The sequence below is a fragment of the Piliocolobus tephrosceles genome, chromosome 17 (assembly GCF_002776525.5).
Source record: "Piliocolobus tephrosceles isolate RC106 chromosome 17, ASM277652v3, whole genome shotgun sequence".
NCBI classification, from domain to species: Eukaryota; Metazoa; Chordata; class Mammalia; order Primates; family Cercopithecidae; genus Piliocolobus; species Piliocolobus tephrosceles.
In genome coordinates, this window is record NC_045450.1 from 54,816,143 (window position 1) to 54,834,068 (window position 17,926).

Here is a 17,926-nt window from a genome sequence, read left to right on the forward strand (position 1 = left end):
GGTGTCCCATGGGCAGCAGAGCAGGATCCAGCAAAGACCCTGCCACAATAGACATCTCCCTACGTGGTCTGCTGTGCCCGCAGAGAGAACAACCTGGAAGAATGTGGCCTGGAGCTGTACTTCATCCAGGACATGGAGATCCTGGGCAAGGTGACCACCCACGAACTGAAGGAGGGCGGCGAGAGCATCCGCGTCACGGAGGAGAACAAGGAAGAGTACATCATGTGAGTCTGGGGCGCCGGGGGCTCCGCTCCAGGGGCGGGGCGGACATCTAGTGGGTTGCAGAGCAAGATGGGCCCGCACCCTGTGGCCCATCGGTCACTGTGGATGCCATCTCCATCTGCCTCAATGGTGGCTGCTGACGGGCAGTCATGTGATGGCGCGAGCTGGGGGACCAGAGCCGAGGTCCTTCGTTACCGACTCCCGGCTGCGCTTTTTCCCCATGTGGGAGACTTCAAGCCTCCAGGGTGGAATTTCTTTGAAGTCGCATCAAGCTTAGCCGTCTGCATGTTTCTCCAGGCCGAAAGGATCTCTGTGGCCTGCGTGCCTAGACCCACCGTCTCACGTGTGCCCGTTCTCCATGCCTGTTCCTCAGGCCTCTCGGTTTAGTCTTTTTTCTCTCCACGCTTTCATACATCTGAGGTTCAGTTGGCGTTGTGGGCAGGGGCAGGAGGAGCGGTGGTGAGGATGATTTCAAAGACTCCGGTGTCTGCAGGTCACTGTGAGGTTTTTAGGGCCGCACTCTAGGGCCTCCAGCAGGCTGGGTCTGGGTGTGCGAAGTGGGCTCTTCTGATCTGGTGGTCCTGCGTGGTAATGGCCACGCGGCCTGGCCAGGAGCTGCGTCTGAGCAGTGGGTCTCATCCTCCACCCGTGGCTGGTCTTTGGTCTCAGGCTGCTGACCGACTGGCGTTTCACCCGAGGCGTGGAAGAGCAGACCAAAGCCTTCCTGGATGGCTTCAACGAGGTGGCCCCGCTGGAGTGGCTGCGCTACTTTGATGAAAAAGAGCTGGAGGTGAGTGTCTTGAGGGTGCTGGGACCCTGAGCCCCTGCCTCTGGGGTGATCCTGCTCTGTGATGCGCTCACTGTGCACCCACAGACACTCAGCAATAAAACTCCCACTGCGGCAGGGCAGATGGGTTTGATTTGGGATCTCAGGACCCACCTTTCCCCAGACACTTGTTTCAAGAAAACAGGGACTTACATTACCCATATTTTAACGCCGACACCAGAAATGGCTAGTTGAACATGTCTGGGGCAATGTCGTGCTAGCGAGTGGACGATGCGTGGGGAGGGGCCTGCCGGGGTGCTGACTGCTGCCTCTCCCCAGCTCATGCTGTGCGGCATGCAGGAGATAGACATGAGCGACTGGCAGAAGAGCACCATCTACCGGCACTACACCAAGAACAGCAAGCAGATCCAGTGGTTCTGGCAGGTGGGTCCTGGGCCCAGGCCTTGGCAGGGACATCTGGCCCATCAGCCAAAGGAAATGGGTCTTGAGGAGACCTCACATGCAAGGACCTTCAGCTGTGACCCTGTCCTCACCTCCCACAGCTTGCAAAAGGAGACGATAGACCAGCCTTGGGATGAACAGGGACAGTTCCAGCTGAGTGGTGGCCAGTGCATGTGACAGGAGGCCGTCAGTGGTCAGCTTTGGGTCAGCTGGTGTGCAGGGACAGACCTGCAGGCAGACAGCAGCTGCCACTGGTTGAGAGGTCCCCTGCCAGCCAGATGGGACAGGAAGTCAGGGGCTTGGCTCCAGAAAACAGAAAGAGCTGTCATTGTTGTCGTTATGAAGGATAGCATAAAAAAAAATAACAATTACAGATATTCTTAGTATATGTCTGTATGCATATGTGTGTATACAGTTTTTTTGTGGAGGTGAAATTTCTATAACCTACAATTAACTATTAAATGTTTTTTTTTTTTTTTTTCAATAGAGACAGGGTCTTGCTGTGTTGCCCAGCCTGGTCCTGAACTCCTGGGCTCAAGCAGTCCTTCCATCTCACACTCCCAAAGTGCTGGGATTACAGGCATGAGCCACTGTGCCCAACCCATTTAAGTTTTTTAAGATACACAATTCAGTGGCTTTCCACTTGGGGGTCCTTGGCTTCCTACCCAGGCCGAGGTGGGTGGATCACTTGAGGTCAGGAGTTCAAGACCAGCCTGGCCAACATAGTGAAACCCTGTTTCTACTAAAAATACAAAAAAAAAAAAAAAAAAAAATACAAAAAATTAGCCAGGTGTGGTGGCGTACACCTGTAATCCCAGCTACTCGGGAGGCTGATGCATGGGAATCGCTTGAACCTGGGCAGTGGAGACTGTAGTGAGCCGAGATCGTGCCGCTGCACTCAGTGAGCCGAGATCGTGCCGCTGCACTCAGTGAGCCGAGATCGTGCCGCTGCACTCCAGCCCAGGCGAGAGAGTACGGGCTTCCGGTACATTCACAGTGTTGTGCACCTGTCACCACTATCGAATTCTGGCACATTTCATCTCCCCCAAAACCTTATACCCATTAAGTAGTCACTCCCATATTTAGTCATTTCTGAAAGCAGAACTTGGATGGGAAGAGAATACTTGGTGTCCCTGAGACCCAGAGATGTCCCATGGACGGGTGGGAATCTTCTGCAGACACAGCCTCTTAGCGGAAGCACTTCCCGGCTTTCTCAGGTTGGAGGCTGTCATCCCCTGGCCAACCTGGCTTTGTGTCCTCAGCCCCAAAGAGGGGCCCCGCTGAGCTAGAGAGCTCCACGTTCAGGCTAAGTACTGGGCCCGTGGGTCGCCTGACTGTGCCTTGACTTGCGGACTTCCAGGTGGTGAAGGAGATGGACAATGAGAAGAGGATCCGGCTGCTGCAGTTTGTCACTGGGACCTGCCGCCTGCCCATCGGGGGATTTGCTGAACTCATCGGTACGTTTTCTCTCGCCCTCTGGTGTCCTGGCTGGCAGTGAGGACAGCTCAGAGGGAGGGGAACCCTAGTCTTCCTGGAAGCACGTCAGTGGGATGGAGAAGAGCTGAGGCCTCTGTGTCCTGGGGCCGAGCCCATCTGTGGGTGGAGCTGGAGGGTCCTGCTTTGGGAAGGCATGTCTCTGTTGACATGGGTGTGTTTTACCTTGGATCACAGGTAGCAATGGACCACAGAAGTTCTGCATTGACAAAGTTGGCAAGGAAACCTGGCTGCCCAGAAGCCACACCTGGTGAGCCTGCTAGTTTTAGTGGGACGTCGGGGGGCCTCAGACCCGATGAGCTCCTGGCACAGCCCAGTGGGTGTAGCAGCTTCTTAGCCTCGAGTCTGGCAGCTTTTGCGTGGCCCTGGGGTGTTGGGTTGGAGAGATGGGGCTGTGATGGGCATCTTATCTGCCGGGTTTTACATATGAAGCGCTTCTGTTCCAGTAGTCCAAGAGCTACTGCCCTAAGTGTCCCCCAACCAATTTCCAGCTGTCCTGGCCCCTCCTTAACACCCCATGGTCCAGGCACCTGCAGTGTGAAGGCCTGACTGGCGGCCCCTGAGCCCTAGCCAGTGTGGCGCAAGCCCTGTGGCCCTGCGGCAGGCAGGCAGGCAGGGTGGGGCTGGCAGAGCCTGGCCTCCCGGGGCTGACTGTCGTGCTTCCCCGCTCTCGATAGCTTCAACCGTCTGGATCTTCCTCCCTACAAGAGCTACGAGCAGCTGAGAGAGAAGCTGCTGTATGCCATTGAGGAGACCGAGGGCTTTGGACAGGAGTAACTGAGGCCGCCCCCCCACTACCCCCAGTGCACACATAGTCCTGAGTCCTCCCTGCCTGAGAGGCCACCGGCCCTGCAGCCCTTGGGAGGCCCCCGTGGACGTGGCCCTGTGTGGGACGACACCGTCATCTCGCTTCTGGCAGAAGAGCCTGATCCCAGGAGGCCCTGCAGTTCCCCCCACCCGTGGATGGCAGTCTGGAATAAAGCCGCCTAGTTGCCTTTGGCCCCACCTTCGCAAAGTTCCAGAGGGGTGACCCTCTCTGCAAAACTCTCCCCCATCCTCTAGACCCCACCCTGGGGGTGTGTGTGTGTGCAAGGGAAGGTGTTGTATCCCCAGGAGCTGCCGCAGAGGCCGGAGACCTCCCGGACTAGTTCGGCCAGGAGACTGGCTCCTGGGGGTGGGGTGGGCTGTTCTGGACTGAGAGCCACGGGTCTTTGGCAGCAAAGGAGGTTCTGCCTGTAAAGCCTCTCTGACGATCGAGATGAAGTGAAGGTCTGAGGGAGACGGCCCTGCGGCGAGGCCATCTCCGCCTGCCTCCCTAGCAGGCAGCAGCGATGGAGGCTGAGTCGCAGGACGCATGCTGGCCAATTCATTCATTCTCAGCAAATGAAGGTCTGTCTAAGCTGCCTGGGTATCCATGGGACAGAAACAGCAGACTCCCTCAGACTTTCTTTTTCCATGTATAAACTTGAAGCGGTTGTGTTGTAGGGTTGCAGTTTTTTTTTTTTTTTGTTACGCTGCTGTCACTTTCTGTCCAGGAGCTGGCACCCCAGGCGTTCTGAGACCTTGAGGGACCCAGGCCTTTGGGTCCACAAGTTCCCCAAACAGCCACGCCTCTCAAGAACCTGCCTGGCGGTTCCGTGAGCTCAGGCGGGCCTGACCCGGCAGCGCAGCCTGGCAGGGACCTTGTCCCTGAGCCTGGCAGAGTGGGAGGGGTTGAGGTCCCGAGCGCCACTCCTAGCCTTGCCGCCTTCAATAGAGAAGAAATCCCTTTGCTAGATAGGGTCCCCCAGGCAGTCCCCAGTGGCGGGACACAGGGGCCCGGCTGTGGAGCTCTCCCGCCAGCCCTTGGAGCTCCAGGCGTGCCTGCTGGTCCCCCGTTCAGAATGGAGTGCGGCCCGGCCAGCGGAAAGTGTCCATTCTGCGTAGGTGCTTCATCTGCACACAGGACGTGGAAACCAGCAGAAAGGCCCTGACCTGCTGCATAGCCCGGTCTGATTTCTGCAGTTCCCACCAGCCTCCAACCCGGGGACTCTGCCGTCATTGGAATCTTCACAGGTCACACTGAAATCTTCAAGGTGACCATGCCCCCCCCCCCCCACCCCGGATGCTGGGGCAGTAATCATGGCAGACTCCTGGCCCGGGCCCCCAGGATTCTAGGACCCCAGGCAGCCCTTGGACTGGTCCCGGGTGCCTTCCAAGCACAGTCTCCATGCTCCCAGATCCTCGACCTTTCCCTGGCCGGGGAGGTGCAGCCTGCGTCTGCCTGTGTCGTGTGTGCTGATCTGAGTGACTCAGCTTGCCACGGCGCAACCTCTTCTGTCCCTTTCAGTCATTTGCCGTACTTCCCTGCGGCACGTCACCACGGAAGCCGCTCCAGGGTGGGTCAGGGTGCAAGCTGCTGGTGAGGTTTGGAAGCATCAGGCTCACGGGTGTTCGTGTGTGTTCGTGCGTGTGTGTGCGTACGTGTATATAACTGAGGTGTCTGTACGGAATGCCCTTTGCTAGCCATGGGCTGCTCACCAGACTATTTTGTAATACCCGCCCCCTGCCTCGATATTGCCAGTTTCTTGTGCAATAAACAATCAGCAGCTGTGGGTGGTGTTGGTGTGGATGTTTACAAACCTACGGTCCTCCAGTCAAGAGGACTCTGGTCCTCACAGACCCTCCAGGCCTGGATAGGGGTGGAAATTCGCTGACCTTGCTGGTTTTGAGAAGCCTGTGTGTCATGGACCGAGGCAGCCCCCAACTTCTGGCTGGGCAGCTGAGTCCTGGCCCGGGGATCACCGGCTTCAGCCCCTGGTCGGCCACCTCACTGCACCCTTTTGGCACCCTCTGCCTCGACCCGGGGGTCTCCAGGCGGTTGCTGTGGGGTGCAGAACAGTAACAGCTGCAGGTTGGGGCTTTGGTGAAGGTTCAGTGGAAAGATGGAAAGGACCTGCTGTGTAAGGCCTCCCTTACTCTTCCGTCCCTCGGCCACCCTGATCCCCTCCCGGAGGCAACCATCGCTGCTGGCTTCTCTCGGATCTTTCCAGATATACTTTAAAAATCCCACCGGGGCCAGGTGTGGTGGCTCACACCTGTAATCCCAGCACTTTGGGGATTTTTAGTAGACATAGGGTTTCGCCATGTTGGCCAGGCTGGTCTCAAACTACTGACCTCAGGTGATCCTCCCACCTCAGCTTCCCAAAGTGCTGGGATTACAGGCGTGAGCCACCACGCCTGTTTTTGTTTCATTTTGTTTTTTATTGTGGTAAAATACACATAATACACAACTTACTATCTTAATCATTTTTAAGTGCACAATTCAGTGGCATTAAATACATTCATAATGTTGTGTATCCATCATCACTAACCATCTCCAGAACTCTCTTCATCTTACAAAATGGAAACTGACCCTTCCCTACAGCCCCTGGTAATCACCATTCTCCTTGCTGTCCCTTTGATTGTGACTCCTATTAACTACCTCCTTATGAGTGGAATCATGTAGCACTTGTCTTTTCGTGATTGGCTTATTTCACTTAACATAATGTCCTCAAGGTCCATCCATGGGTCAGAATTTCCTTTTTAAGGCTGAAAAATATTCCATTGTATCTTTTTTCTTCTCTGTTCATCCCTCGGTGGACGCTTGTGTTACTTCCATGTTTTAGCCATTGTGGACAGCACTGCTGTGAACACACATGGACAAATACCGCTGAGACCTTGCTTTCAGTTCTTTTGGGGATATACTCAGAAGTGAAATTTCTGGGCTGGGTGCATTGGCTCAACCCTGTAATCCTAGCACTTTGGGAGGCCGAGGCGGGCACATACCTGAGGCCGGGAGTTCGAGACCAGCCTGGCCAACATGGCGAAACCCTGTCTCTAGTAAACATACAAAAATTAGCCGGGTGTAACGGCAGGTGCCTGTAATCCCAGCTACCCGGGAGGCTGAGGCAGGAGAATCGCTTTGAACCTGGAAGGCAGAGGAGCAACCTCCGCCTCCTGGGTTCAAGCAGTTCTCCTGCCTCAGCCTCCCGAGTAGCTGGGACTACAGGCACACACCACCACACCCAGCTAATTTTTGTATTTTTAGTAGAGACGGGGTTTCACCATGTTGGCCAGGATGGTCTCGATATCTTGACCTCATGATCTGCCCACCTCGGCCTCCCAAAGTGCTGGGATTACAGGCGTAAGCCACCAGGCCTGGCCAGTAATTCTATTTTTTATGTTTATTTTTTAGAAAGAGTTTCATGCTGTCACTCAGGCTGGAGTGCAGTGGCATGATCATAGCTCACTGCAGCCTTGCACTCCTGGCTTCAAGTGATTCTCCTGCCTCAGCCTCCTGAGTAGCTGGGACCACAGGTGTGATGCCACCATGCTTGACTGATTTTTTATTTTTTGTAGAAACGGGATCTTCCTATGTTGCCTAGACTAGTCTCAAACTCCGGGCTTCAAGTGATCCTCTGCCTTAGCCTCTCAAAGTGTTGGGGTTACAGGTGTGAGCCACCACACCCAGCGTCATTCTGTTTGGAATTTTTTGAGGCACTTCCGTAGTGTTTTCTACAGTAGTGGTACCATTTTACATTCTCACCAACAATGCACAAGGGTTTCAATTTCTCCACATCCTCACCAACATTCGTTCTTTTCTTGTTTTTATTTTTAATAGTAGCTCTCCTAATGGGTGTGAGGTGGTATCTCATTGTAGCTTTGACTTGCATTTCTCTAGTGATGTTGGGCATCTTGTCATGTACTCATTGGCCAAATGTATATCTTCTTTGGAGAATTGTGTATTCCGGTCCTTTGTGATCATGGTTTTCTTTTTGATGCTTGCTATAATTTTGGTCTCTTTAGTTGGACTCTGGTGCCATCTTTCTCAGTATATTTGATGGTCTACCACGGGGGTTCCCAGCCCCTGAGCCACAGACCGTTGTGGGTCCATGGTCTGTTAGGAACGGGCCTGCACAGCAGGAGGTGAGCAGCAGTTGAGTGAGCGAAACTCCATCTGTATTTACAGCTGCTGCCCATTGCTGACATTAGCACCTGAGCTCTGCCTCCTGTCAGATTAGCAGCCTCCTTAGATTCTCAGATGGGAGCATGAACCCAATTGTGAATTGCGCGTGTGTGGGATCTAGGTTGCACGCCCCTTATAAGAATCTAGTGCCTGATGATCTGAGGTGGAACAGTTTCATCCGGAAACCATACCCCCATCCCAGTCTGTGGAAAAATCGTCTTCCATGAAATCAACTGGTCCCTGGTGCCAAAAAGGTTGGGGACCACTGGCTTACAAGATACTCTATTCCCAGCTTTAGTTCTCTTGCCCAGAACATAGAATTAACTACTCTACTAGCTGCGTTTGTTCTTTTGGTGTAAAAAAAAAAGATTTGAATTCAAAACATGGGGTTCTGTCAAAATAGCACAGTGAATTCATGATTTGATCCCATCTCTGCTCCAAATAAAGAAACAAACTACAAGAAGAGAAAAAACCAAAGAACTGGTTCAAAAGCAAGATAAAGAATTCCACAGGCCAGAAACAGAGCAAAAGCACAAAACGTGGGGCGAGAATGAAGCTGTGGGCTTGTTGCATGCTTGCATTGCCTGGCAATGGGGCTGAGAGTTCCACTGCTGTGGGCTGAAGGGGTCTGAATAAACTCCAGCATAGAGGGGACAGGGCCAGCTCGCTGTTCCCTCCCGTTTCATGTGAACCAGCAGAGACAAAGGCAAACTGCCGCTGCTGTGTACCTGGCTATGGCTTTGAGAACAAACGAGAAAGGAGATGGAAACTCACCTAGCCAAACCCACTTCATGGGTTCTGAACAGGGTCTGTGTGATCTTCCTAGGTCACCCAGGCCAGGGTCCCAAACTGCCATTCGAAGATCAGACCCTCGAAGTGTGGGTGCCCAGACGGACAGGAACAGGTAGCCGCAGAAGCATGAGGCAGGGAAGAGCACGGGAGCCCAGGAGAGCCGGCGAAGGAGCAGCTCCCCGGTCAACATCTTTGCCTCCTCCATGGAAGACACCACGGGAGTGGTTCTCTCACCTGCTGGCCTTTGCTGGAAAGGGATTGGGTGGCAAGTGGGCCTTTTCACTGAGGCCCCAGATGTTACTGTTCGGGGCTATCGATTTCAGGGTGGCTGGTTTCTCTAGAGATGACTCCTCCGGTCTCCCGCCTGGGGAGGAGGACATGCCTGAGACAGGGTGCACCTGCGTGTAGATTTCCTGGGAACAGACAGCAGGAAGGAACCGAGGTTTCAAAGCCCAGGCCCCCAGCCTTACCTTTTCTCCTGCTTTCCTGCCCTGCTCCTTCTCTCAGCCTGCATCTTTGACTCAGGTCTTCAGTCCTGGAGCTTGACTCCCATCTCTCGTCTCCTGCAGCTGGGAGTGGGCAGGTAGCCAGGCCGTGTGGGGCTTGGAGAGGACCTGGGTGTCCCACCCTTTTGTAGAGAAACTTGTAGCTACCTCAGTTTTCAGCTCTCTACCTCACTCCTGCTTCCTGCTGCCCCCAAGTTCTCAGCCTCTCGCGAGCTCTGCAGGGCTCATTTTTCTTTCTCTTTCTCTTCCTTCCTTCCTTCCTTCCTTCCTTCCTTCCTTCCTTCCTTCCTTTCTTTCTTTCTTTCTTTCTTTCTTTCTCTTTCTTTCTTTTCTTTTTCTTTCTCTCTCTCTTTCTCTCTCTCTCTCTTTTCTTTTTTTTTTTTTTTGAGACGGGGTATCACTCTGTCATCCAGGCTGGAGTGCAGTGGCGCGATCATGGCTCACTGCAGCCTCGACATCCCGGTCTCAGGTGATCCTCCCATCTCAACCTACCAAGTGGTTGGGACTACCCAGCTAATTTTTAAATGTTTTGTAGAGACGGTTTTTTGCCATGTTGCCCAGGCTGGTCTCAAACTCCTGAGCTCAAGCGATCCTCCTGAGTTGGCCTCCCAAAGTTCTGGGATTACAGGTGCGAGACACCACACCCTGCCTTTTTTTTTTTTTTTTTTTTGAGATAGGGTCTCCCTCATTTGCCCAGGCTGAGTGCAGTGGTGGTGCCATCACAGCTCACTGCAGCCTTGACCTTCTGGGCTCAAGCGACCTTCCTGCCTCAGCCTCCTGAGTAGCTGGGACCACAGGCACACCCCACTGTGCCTGGCTATTTTTTTTATTTTTTGTAGAGACGAGGTCTCACTGTGTTGCCCAGGCTGCTCTCAAACTCCTGGTCTCAAGTGATCTTCCTGCCTCAGCCTCCCAAAGTACTGGGATTGCAGGCGTGAGCCATTGCACCTGGCCTGTTTGGTTGTTTTATTTAATTTTTTAATTATACTTTATCTATTTATTTATTTATTTATTTATTTATTTTTGAGACGGAGTCTCACTCTGTCCACCAGGCTGGAGTGCAGTGGCGCGATCTCGGCTCACTGCAAGCTCCGCCTCCTGGGTTCACGCCATTCTCCTGCCTCAGCCTCCCTAGTAGCTGGGACTACAGGCACCCGCCACCGCGCCCGGCTAATTTTTTGTATTTTTAGTAGAGACGGGGTTTCACCGTGGTCTCCATCTCCTGACCTTGTGATCCGCCCGCCTCGGCCTCCCAAAGTGCTGGGATTACAGGCGTGAGCCACCGCGCCCGGCCTAATTTTTTAATTATACTTTAAGTTCTAAGGTACAAAATAATTTTGGGCGGGATGCAGTGGCTCAAGCCTGTAATCCCAGTACTTTGGGAGGCTGAGGCAGGCAGATCACGAGGTCAGGAGTTCCAAGACTGGCCTGGCCAACATGGTGAAACCCCGTCCCTACTAAAAATACAAAAAATAGCCAGGCATGGTGGCAGGGGCCTATAATCCCAGCTACTCAGGAGGCTGAGGCAGGATAATTGCTTGAACCCAGGAGGCGGAGGTTGCAGTGAGCCAAATTATGCCACTGTACTCCAGCTTGGGTGACAGAGCAAGATTCTGTCTCAAAAATAAATAAATACACACTTTTGGGGCTCTAGCAGAAGAGATGCTTGATCTGCTGTCTGCAAGCTTCCTCTCCTTTGATAGATGCGCCTGGGGAGAGAAGAGGGACAGCTTGCAGATGGCAGCCTGTGCACAGAGGCCCTGAAGGGGCTTGTCTGCGTTTATTATACTGACTTTCAACTAACCTTGCTGCTGTTGCCTCTGCCTTTCTCAGTCCTGAGCCTTCCCGGGTTCTGCAGGGCTCACCAGAGCCCTCCTTGGCTAAGCTCTTTCTGCCTGAATTCTTGGCGAGGGCTCCCTCTGCCTGGCCACTCCTCCTGCCTGACACCTCCTAGAAATGTGTTGAACTCTCTGGTCTGCCTCTCAGATGCTGCCGCTCAGATTGGGTGCACTGGGTAGAGCAAAATGGAAAAATTTTAATGTTCCTTCACTGCCCTTCTGAGGGAGTCTTGGGAGGAAGAAAACAGAAACACATTTCGGAATGCAGTTCTTGCTCATTAGCTGAGATGTTTGTTTTTGTTTTTTTGAGACAGGGTCTCACTCTGTCACCCAGGCTGGAGTGCAGTGGCGTGATCTCAGCTCACTGCAATCTCCACCTCCCAGGTTCAAGTGATTCTCCTGCCTCAGCCTCCCGAGTAGCAGGGACTACAGACGCCCGCCAGCATGCCCAGCTAATTTTTGTATTTTTAGTAGAGATGGGGTTTCACCATTGTGTCCAGGCTGGTCTTGAACTCCTGACCTCAGGTGACCCGCCCATCTTGGCCTCCCAAAGTGCTGGGATTACAGGTGTGAAACACTGCACCCAGATCATCAGCCAAGATGAACCTCATTGCGCCCACTTCCCCAAGAGCACTGACTGGTTTCCTTATGCTGGGAAAGGGTGGAAGGTGAAGGGCATGGGATGGAAGTAGGTGGATGAAGTGGGGCGGGGAAAGGGGAGTAGGTGGGATGGTTTTGCTTTGCTTTCTTATCTCCAAAGCCAATGGTTGCAATAGGTAGTCCTGTTAATAAACAAGAGGGTGGCCAGGCATGGTGGCTCATGCCTGTAATCCTAGCACTTTGGGAGGCGGAGGCAGGTGGATCACCTGAGGTCAGGAATTTGAGACCAGCCTAGCCAACATGGTGAAACCCCGTCTCTACTAAAAATACAAAAAATAGCCAGGCATGGCGGTGGGCACCTGTAGTCCCAGCTACTCAGGAGGCTGAGGCAGGAGGATCGCTTGAACCTAGGAGGCAGAGGTTGCAGTGAGCCAAGATTGTGCCACTGCACTCCAGCCTGGGTGGCAGAGTTAGACCCCGTGAAAAAAAAAAAAAAAAAAAAGATATTTTACTTTTGCATTTTCCACTAACAGTATTCTCATTCTAAGACATTAATTAGGCACCAAATTCAGAAAACCCCACTGTATTCTATTTTTGATTACCCTAGTGCATTCTTGTTCCTGTCTGTGTTAGTGTTTACCAGAAAGGGGGTTCTGATCCAGACTCCAAGAAAGGGTTCTCAGATCTCATGCAAGAAAGAATTCGGGGCGAGTCCACAGAGTAAAGTGAAAGCAAGTTTATGAGAGAAGTAAAGAAACAAAAGAATGGTTTTCCACAGAGCAGTGCTGAGCGCTGATGGTTGGCTATTTTTAGGGTTATTTCTTTATTAAATGCTAAATATGGGGTGGATTATTCATGAGTTTTCCAGGAAAGGGGTGGGAATTTCCCTTTTCTATCATGTACGGTCACTTCTGGACATGGTTATGGCCTTTGTAAGCTGTCACATGCTGGTAGAAGTGTCTTTTAGTATGCAAATGTAATACAATTCGTATATTATGAGCAGTGTGGATGACCAGAGGTTGCTTTGGTCGCCATCTTGGTTTTGGTGGGCTTGGGCTGGCTTCTTTACCACACGCTGTTTTATCAGCTGGGTCTTTATGACCTGTATTTTGGGATACCAGTCTTGCTAACCTCTGTCCTGTGACTGAGAATGCCTAACCTCCTGGGAATGCAGTTCAGCAGATCTCATCCTCATTTTATCCAGCCCCTGTTCAAGATGGAGTCACTCTGGTTCGCACACCTTCTGAGAGTAGGTGAACTTTTTTTTTTTTTTTGAGACAAGAGTTTTGCTCTTGTTACCCAGGCTAGAGTGCAATGGTGCGATCTCGGCTCACTGCAACTTCCATCTCCTGGATTCAAGCGTGTCTCCTGCCTCAATCTCCCAGGTAGCTGGGATTACAGGCACCCACCACCACGCCCAGCTGATTTTTGTATTTTTAGTAGAGACGGGGTTTCACCGTGTCGGCCAGGCTGGTGTCAAACTCATGACCTCTGGTGACCCACCTGCCTCGGCCTCCCAAAGTGCTGGGATTACAGCTGTGAGCCACCGCACCTGGCCTAGTAGGTGGACTTCTTAGGTGGCCTCCAGTGCTCCCCTCCTGGTATTCCCACCTTCATGGTGAAAACCCCTCCCCTTGAGAGCGGACTGCTCTAGTGACTTGCTTCTACCCCGTGGAACATGGCCCAGGTGATGGGATGTCACTTCTGTGATTCAGCTGCAATCTGTCTCACTGACTGTCCCCTTGCCTGCTGGCATGTGTGCTCTGATGGAGCAAGCTGCTGTGCTGGAGAGGCCCACGTGGCAAGGGACTGAAGGCAGCCTTATGTCAACAGCTAGCAAGGAACTGAGGCCTTTAGGCCCATAGCCCACGAGGAACTGAATCCTGCCAACAGCCATGTGAGCTTGGAGCTGGATCCTTCTGTTGCTGAGCTGGAGGTGACTACAGCCCAGCGGACATCCTGACTGCAGCCGGTGAGCAACTCAGAGACCCAGGCGAGCCATGCCTGGACCCCTGAGCCACAGAAACTGTGAGATAACCAATGCGTGTTGTAAGCAGCTAACTGTTATGGTAATTTTCTAGGCAGCCATAGGTAACCGGTACACCATCCTAGGTCAGATTAAATGTCCTCAGATTAGCATCCCTTCCATTCCCTGGTTCCTGAATGTGGCCGTGATTTTTAATACATGAAAGAGCCATGGCAGGAAGATTATCTGTAAATCAACAAAATCATACCAGGAACACAGGCCGACTGCCCGTCTTCCTCTTCTCGGGGAAAGAGAATACTGGGAAGTGGGAGTAATTTTAATCCCTCTCCGAGACCCCAGTTTCCAGCCTGACAACATTGGCCCGGCAGTGCCAGTGGTCCCGGGGCCCTCAGGTCTGGCCCAGTCTGCGACTGCGGCTCTCTGCCTTGAGATGTCGTTAGTTCTTGTCTGGGCCTCCAGCCAAACATAGTTGGCAAGAGTCATGTCCAGTCTCTCAAGGACAATTTTGGGGCCGTTTCCTGTGTAATTATAGGGTGAGCAGCAGGGTAGATGGTGCTATTACAGCAGCAAATTAGCCTGAAGGGCGGCCTCTGCAGCTCTAGGACTCCCACAGAGGCTGGCTCAGGGCAAAGCTCTTGCCTCCATGACGGCCTCCCGTGAGTATCTGGGGCCTGGTGGGCTGTGCGTGCAGAAGCAGTGCTTCTTCTGGGAGGATATCCATTTCACCCCAAACCTTTGGATTTTATTTTGTGTTATTTATTTATTTTTGAGTTAGGGTCTTGCTCTATTGCCCAGGCTGGAGTGCAGTGGTGCGATCTAGGCTCACTGTAGCCTCAAACTCCTGGGCTCAAGCGGTCCTCCCACCTCAGCCTCCCGAGTAGCTGGGACTAGAGGCACATGCCACCATGCCTGGCTCATTTTGTCTTGTTTTTTTGAGACAGTGTCTTACTTTGTCACCCAGGCTGCAGTGCACCCGGCTAATTAAAAAAAATTTTTTTGTGTGAAGACAGGGTCTCACTATGTTGCCCAGGTTGGTCTCAAACTCCTGGCCTCAAGGGATCCTCCTGCCTTGGCCTTCCAAAATGCTGAGATTACAGGTGTGAGCCACTGCGCCTGATCTAAATGTCTGGATTTTATAGTCAAGGTCTGCCAACTCTCTGTAATTGGTCCACACTGGTTAAAATCTGGAATGTCTGTGTGTGGGGTACATGAGAAGTAGCCTGAGTGGTAAACGTGGACTGTTATCCTGTCCCTGCACTCCATACGTGGTACTCACCCCTAAACATCAGCTTTCTGCCAAGGGGCACAGGATGCCTCTTGATAAATATGATATGGCAGAGAAGAGTGCAAGAGAAAGAGTCTACTTTAGGTAGGATTTTAGGGAAAGCATCTCAAAAGAGGTGTTTCAGCCTGATGACCTGAAAGGTAAGAAGGAACCAGAAGGCCGGACACGGGGGCTCACGCCTGTCATCCCAGCACTTTGGGAGGCCGAGGCGGGTGGATCACCTGTGGTCAGGAGTTTGAGACCAGCCTGGCCAACATGATGACACCTTGTCTCTACTAAAAATACAAAAATTAGCCAGGCACGGTGGTGGGTGCCTGTTATCCTAGCTGCTCGGGAGGCTGAGGCAGGAGAATCGCTTGAACCTGGGAGGTGGAGGTTGCAGTGAGCCAAGGTCGCGCCACTGCACTCTAGCCTGAGTGGCAGAGTGAGACTGTCTCACAAAATAAATAAATAAATAAAATAAAATCAAACTAATAATAAGAAGGAGCCAGTCAAGTAAAGAGCTGGAGGAGGAATGTCCAGAGTTAGAAGCATCCAGTGCAGCCATCTGAGTGGGAAGGAGGCTGACCTGTTCTGAGAGTGGGTTGAGGCTGGGGTGCTCAGGGGCACCCTGCTCAGTGGGTTGAGCAGGGGCAGCATAAGAGGAGACCCATAGGTTGGCACAGGTCCGGGTCATGCAGGGACCCATGAGCCCTGATGAAGAGCTTCGGTTTTCATTCTAAGAGCAGTGGGAAGCCACTGGAGGCTCAGGCACAGGACAGGTGTGCCCCGAGGTAACCTGAGAAAGATCACCCCAAAGGCAGCATGGAGCGTGGGTCCCCTGGAGCTGGAGGGACGCAGGGAGGGTGGTTGGAGGCACCGTGGATATCCAGGAGAGGCGCTGGCTTTGGGTCAGGTGTTGACTCCATATGGACTAGAAAATGGAAAGACTCACGCTGCCTTTGGGGTGCAATCGACGTGATTTTGCCAGTGGACTGGAAATGGGGCATGAGAGAAAGAGCGAAGTCAAGGATGACGTCTTCATTTTTGGCTTGAGAAACCGGGAAGAGGATGATACCATTTAATCTGATGCAAAAGACTAGAGCACGGGAGCTGCAGGGGCTGGGGATGAATACTCTCGGGAGGAAACAACGTTGAATTCCTATCTCTTACCATAAACAAGGTGAAAGTTTTATAAAAATCTTAACCTACAAGGGCAAAGAGAACATAAGAGGACTTGGTGGAGACGAGGATGGCTAACATAGTTGTACAAGGCAGACAGCAGGTGGAGGATTGTAATTGATCAAGCAGAGCAGGAAGTTGCACTGCAGGGGAGGCCGATGAGAAATGAGCCGCTCTGTCTAGTAGACCACCTGAGAGACTTAGGGTTTGGGGGCAGCAAGAAGGCAAGGGTGATACTAGGGCCTAAAAACAACTGGAGTAGGCCGGGCGCAGTGGCTCATGCCTGTAATCCCAGCACTTTGGGAGGCTGAGGTGGGCGGATCATGAAGTCAGGAGTTTGAGACCAGCCTGGCCAACATGGTGAAACCCCATCTCTACTACAAATAATTAGCCGGGCATGGTGGTGGGCACCTGTAGTCCAAGCTACTCAGGAGGCTGAGGCAGGAGAATCACTTGAACCTGGGAGGGGGAGGTTGCAATGAGCGGAGATTGTGCCACTGTACTCCAGCCTGGGCAACAGAGCAAGACTCCATCTCAAAACAAACAAAAACAAGTGGAGTAGTTAAGCATCCGTATACAGAGGAGTTGGACACCCACCTCCCCTCCCAGACCCCATGCAACTCAGCTACTGCCCGTTCCCCGACTGCTGCAGACCAGAAGTGTATTCAGGCTCAAGGCTTGGGTGCTTGAGGGACAACAGAAGGCTGGGGAGGTGCAGAGCTGAAAATTGTCAGATAAATAGAAGTCTTGAAACTTGAAGTGGAGGCTGGGTGTGGTGGCTCACACCTGTAATCCTAGCACTTGGGAGTCTAAGGTGGGGAGACCAGCCCGGGCAACAGAGCAAGACACTCGTCTCTACAGAAAACTAGCTGGGTATGGTAGTGCACGCCTGTAGTTCCATCGACTTGGGAGTCTGAGGTGGGAGCGTCGCTTGAGCCCGGGAGGTTGAGCTACAGGGAGCTATGATTGTACCACCACACCCTCAGCCTGGGTGACAGAGTGAGACCCTGTCTTTCAAAAAGTAAAAATAAAAAAGAAACTTGAAGTGAATGAAAAGATGTAATGTGAAAGGTGAAAATATAAAGCTAATGATGTGTAAATATGAGAATAGATTTGGGACTTTAAGCTGGGGAAGGGCTTCTTAAGTGTAATTCACAAAGCACTAACCATAGGGGAGAATGGATTGATTTGTCTACATCAAAATAGAAGATTTCTGTTCCACAAAGCTCCCCAAAGATAAAGTAACAGACAGATGGGACTGACTGAAAAGAGCTGTCACAAAAAACCGAAACAGGAGTTGTTTCCTGAATATTCAAAGGATGTCTGAAAATCGACAAGAAAAAGAAAAGAAACTCAATAGAAAAAAAGATGAGCAAAAGACAGAAGTAGCAATTCACAGAAGGGACAATAGACATGGCCATGGGGAGAAAGCTCTATCAGAATAACTTCAGAATACTATTGCACTCCTAAGATCTATAAAAATTGGGAAGTTGGATCATGCGCTGTGTTAGGTTGGCAAGCATATTAATAAGGCCCGTCACAATCACACTGACACGGGATATACTGTGTGCAGGCTCTGCTCCAAGCCCCTTATAAGTAATATTTTTGTGTAATGTAATATTTTGTGTAAAAATTATTGTGTAATTTTCCTAACAAATCTATGAAGCAGGTAGTAATAAAACTATTCCCATGTTGCAGAGGAGAAAATGGAGATAGAGATTTGTCTTTTTTGCTCTGTCTCCCAGGCTGGTGTGCTATGGTGCGATCTCGGCTCACTGCAACCTCTGCCTCCTGGGTTCAAGTGATTCTCCTGCCTCAGCCTTCCA

The 17,926-nt window shown here is 52.0% G+C and overlaps 1 protein-coding gene across 1 annotated transcript in view; it reads left to right on the forward strand.

The window, feature by feature from the left end:
* Positions 1–5,538, forward strand: part of WWP2 (WW domain containing E3 ubiquitin protein ligase 2) — a 153,203-nt gene extending 147,665 nt beyond the window's left edge. The window contains exons 18-23 of the mRNA XM_023210309.2: positions 84–224; positions 892–1,012; positions 1,328–1,432; positions 2,811–2,907; positions 3,122–3,194; positions 3,622–5,538. Of these exons, the coding sequence (XP_023066077.1) occupies positions 84–224; positions 892–1,012; positions 1,328–1,432; positions 2,811–2,907; positions 3,122–3,194; positions 3,622–3,721 (637 nt within the window). The 3' untranslated portion in view covers positions 3,722–5,538. The remainder of the gene's footprint in view (positions 1–83; positions 225–891; positions 1,013–1,327; positions 1,433–2,810; positions 2,908–3,121; positions 3,195–3,621) is intronic.
* Positions 5,539–17,926: the final 12,388 nt, after the last annotated feature.